The sequence below is a fragment of the Austrofundulus limnaeus genome, unplaced genomic scaffold (genome assembly GCF_001266775.1).
Source record: "Austrofundulus limnaeus strain Quisiro unplaced genomic scaffold, Austrofundulus_limnaeus-1.0 Scaffold89, whole genome shotgun sequence".
In the NCBI taxonomy this organism is placed as follows: domain Eukaryota; kingdom Metazoa; phylum Chordata; class Actinopteri; order Cyprinodontiformes; family Rivulidae; genus Austrofundulus; species Austrofundulus limnaeus.
The window spans coordinates 482112-486080 of NW_013952491.1; the positions used below are offsets into that span (position 1 = coordinate 482112).

Genomic DNA, 3969 nt, shown 5'->3' on the forward strand with positions numbered 1-3969 from the left:
TTCTGAGTGTTTTATGTGCTGCAGAACAGGAGCCTGCTGTAAAACAGCAATTATGCTGAGTCGGGCTTGATTTTTAGTAATCTATTCCTGTTAAATCAATAAATGAAATGAAATCAAAATCCCCCCCCCTCCCCTCCATGAAAGGATAACTCCGCTCCCAAGGCAAATTTGAAAACGCCTACAATGTGGCTAGTGCCGGGAGACTCTGAGGGGCACGGCCTAAAGTGAGGGAGGGTCAGCGAGGAGGTGTGGCCAGGAGGAGAGAAAGTTTGTTTTAAGAGGAGACAACGTGACAGCTAGCTTTAGCTTAATTTGACAAGCTAACATTCCTGAAAACATTTCTGAATGTTCTAATTAAATGACTTTGTAAAACGTAAAGTTTCATGATATAAATACACAAACTCACATTTAGCTGTTACAACATGTAATCATGTAAAGTTCATGCAAAAAACTGTTAAAATATGACTTTGGTCCAAAACAGAACAGAAAGAATATATTTTCATTTCTGTTTGGTTCACTGTTTCTATTAAAATTCACAATATAGCGCAGTGTGGACCTGACGAGTGTTCTGGCCCCGGATCATTCCGGACCCCACAGCCAACTGCCTCCCCTCCGACACACCACACTACCCTGGACAGAAGCATCAACCCACCCCAGCAGCAGAGGTGTCCGGGTGGCCGTGAAAAACCCCTCCGTTGCCGGTTCACCTGCAGCGCGAGGCATCATGAAACAAACTGAATTAACTTCTCTTTGAGGTTAAATATATATTTTAAACAAATAAAAGGTTGCTGTTTCACGTAGAGTTAAGATCAGGACTAAAAAAAATGCTACGGTGATCCGAATCCAACCGGACATATTTTAAATACCGTTTGATGTGATTCTGTTTTAATTTAATCCTCATAGCTTTAAAATGTTCCTAAGTTTATAAAGACCTCAGCATTTTTGTCTTTGTGGGGAAACTACCTGTGGATGTTCCCGGACAGAAGCATCAACCCACCCCGGGCAGCAGAGGTGTCCGGACGTCCTGATGTGAAAAACCCCTCCGCAACGGAGGCACTTGTTCTCGTTTACCTGTAGTTACAGGACCTACGGCGGAACTAGCCGCTGAGGTTCAAATCTTGAAGCACAAAGAGGATGTGTAAGTTAATTCAGTTTGTTTTATGACTGATAGACTCCATGTTTCCACTGTGGGTGAGGAGAAGGCAGCTTCTACCACAGCTACCATCAACAATGCTATGGCTAACTCCTGAATCTCTGCAGGGCGTGTCTCTACAGAGAGCCTTTTATACTGAACACTGAACACTCATTGTGAGACGTCACACAGTACAGCATGTCACAAGGTACTCTTTGAACGAATAACGAAATTCAAACGTAGTAGCCATAGTTGAACCCATAGAGAGCAATTCAAAGACGTTTTTAGACACAATATTGTACATTTAAATAGTTTTAGCCAAAAATGTTTAATTTTAGTCATAAATAGAAATGTATTACCCTTAGGGCACAGTTTAGACAGTTTATCTGCAAAAAAAGCTGATTTGGGGGTAACTTCCTCTTTAAGTCAGAACAAGATTTGCTAACCACAATCATTCTTAGATATCACTTGTGTTTATCTTTGTGTTTTCCCTTGACCCAGCATTTCCTTAAGATGAAATCTTGCTTTATTAATATGACATAATAGTGTTTGTTAAACAGTATATATGAGGCCTCAACTGCCTCAGGAGAAGCAGGAGCAGAGAGCAGGGGGACAGTCTGATGTTGTTCTCTGTGTTCCTGTTGTTGTAATAAAACTCAGCTGATCATTTCCACGCACTACCTTCATTCTTGGACCACATATTTCTGTCTTTGTTAAATAAATATTTCCATAACAAATGGTTTTGTGTGGAAACCAAAGTGTCTGAAACAGGAGAAAATAAGAGTGCAGGGGTCACGAGGGTATGTATTAGTAATCTGAATCTCTGGTTGAAAGCAGTGTTGTGAGTTTCTTTCTGCAGAACTGGTTTGTGCAGGTCTACACCTGGAGTGGGTCAAAGTTTAGAGTTCGGTCACAGATTACACCCCGGTTTACTGGAAGGCTCTTACACAGCTGGACAAAAGGTCAACACTGAGATCACATTCCAGAGTTAAACTTCTCCGTAAAGTCTTCATGGCTTTTATTACGTAGCTTCTTACACCTTAACAACCCTCAGTTTAAGGTGGACTGTACAGGTATACTCAACAAACTAAAAAAATTAAATTAATCCCAGTAAACTAGAAATGACTACATGCCATGAAATTCTTGGAGGGGTGGGCCGTTTCGTTGGTGGGGGGCACTCCCCTTGAATAATGGTAGGGGAAACGCTGAGTTTGTTACATTCTGACAATAAAGAATCATAATAGATTGTTGACATTAACTTTTAGACGTTAAAGACCAAATTTAAGAAGAGGAATTCTTCTTACTTTAATAAAATGTTAACAGTGCAAGCCTTTCTATATTTACTGAAAATAATAAATATCAAACTTTGAGATAATAAAACACAGAGTAAAACTAAAAATGAGGCCAGTTTATTAAACATTTAATAATGGTCTTTTTATTGTTTCCTAATAAAAGCAAAAACCGTTACATATTTCACCTTGTGAAATATTTTTATCAAAGAAAAACTTTGACTTTTAATTTAGCCTTTTTTGACATGTAACACATGCAGATCTACTCTTGGTGTTTTCCTCAGCAGCTTGACTCAAACAAATTCAAAATGTTTGATTTTTTGATGGATTTTGAACAAAGATCACTGTGTTACCAGAAGTTGAAAATAACGAAGCAGCTAACGGGCTAGAGAACTATTAGCACCAGATTAATCCATTTTTCTCCCTGCACCACCTGAAATATTCAGTCTGAATAAAAAGTTAGTCAGATTTTTTCATGGCTCCCTATCCTAACCCAACACATCTGCTAACCCTGACATCTGAAAGATGTCTGACAGACATTATGAAAACCAAAGGCCCTTTTAAAGGCTTAAAATAAAACAGCGTGTTAATAAAAAGTGTAACTTACAGCAATTTCCCTGCAGGCCGACATCGATATTCCAGTGCCTTCTATTTGTTTCAGTGCATACTCTTTCTCATCTTTCCTGCAGAGAAACAGAGAAAGTAGGGCCAACATTAAAACAAAGACAACATTTATTTTACCAGCAGCTGTTCTCAGACAACCGCTAACATCTCTTCGTTTGGCCTTCAGGGGATGGTATGTAAAGGCAGGGGGTGTTCTGGGAGAAGTATGGGGTAAAAAAGAGGGTCTGACAGCCATTACAACCACCCTCTGGCAGCAACAACCCTCTGCAGGATGCTGTGTTTCAGTCTCCTCACCCCTCCTGATGCATTACAGAAACTATATTCAGATCTGACCACAGTTATCTTTCTTTCTGTCTGGATAGTCATTTTACCTTATGTGACACTGAAAACCAGATAATAGGTGAACCATGAACTAACCACAGATAAGAGGAAAATGATGAGTGGGTGGTAGGGATGCACAATATATTGGCATTAAGATTGGTATCGGTCGACGGTCATTTTTTAGCAAATCGGTCCGATAAGTAAAATTGGACCGATATTAAAGGGACCCACGATTAGTTGTAACATTAAACTTTATTTGATAAATATTTATTTTAACTGTAAAATAAAGACTGTAAAAATATTGTAGGCCGTTTAGTTTTGTACATTTTTAAAAATGTATTTTAACACAGATGGAGCCATTTTATTTCCACACAAAGCATTCTGGGTAAATGATGACGTGGATAGGTCCTCGATGCGAGGCTGCTAGCGAGCTATATCCACCCTGAAGTTTAATCTTGGACAATATCTGACATAGATGGAGGACAACAGAGCTGCTTCATGGAAGAAGAACTTCAGCTTAACCTGTTAGCTTTAGTGTTAGCCCCGATGCTATCACCATATACAGCGGGTAAAATAAGTAATGAACACGTCACCATTTTTCTC

General features: G+C 39.4%; 1 protein-coding gene across 1 annotated transcript in view; it reads right to left on the minus strand.

The window, feature by feature from the left end:
- LOC106520202 (cyclin-dependent kinase 19) overlaps window positions 1-3104 on the minus strand; it is a gene marked incomplete at its 5' end in the record, with an annotated part of 40919 nt that extends 37815 nt beyond the window's left edge. The window contains 1 exon segment of the mRNA XM_014012165.1: window positions 3029-3104. Within this exon segment, the coding sequence (XP_013867619.1) occupies window positions 3029-3104 (76 nt within the window).
- Between the last annotated feature and the right edge of the window lie 865 nt (window positions 3105-3969).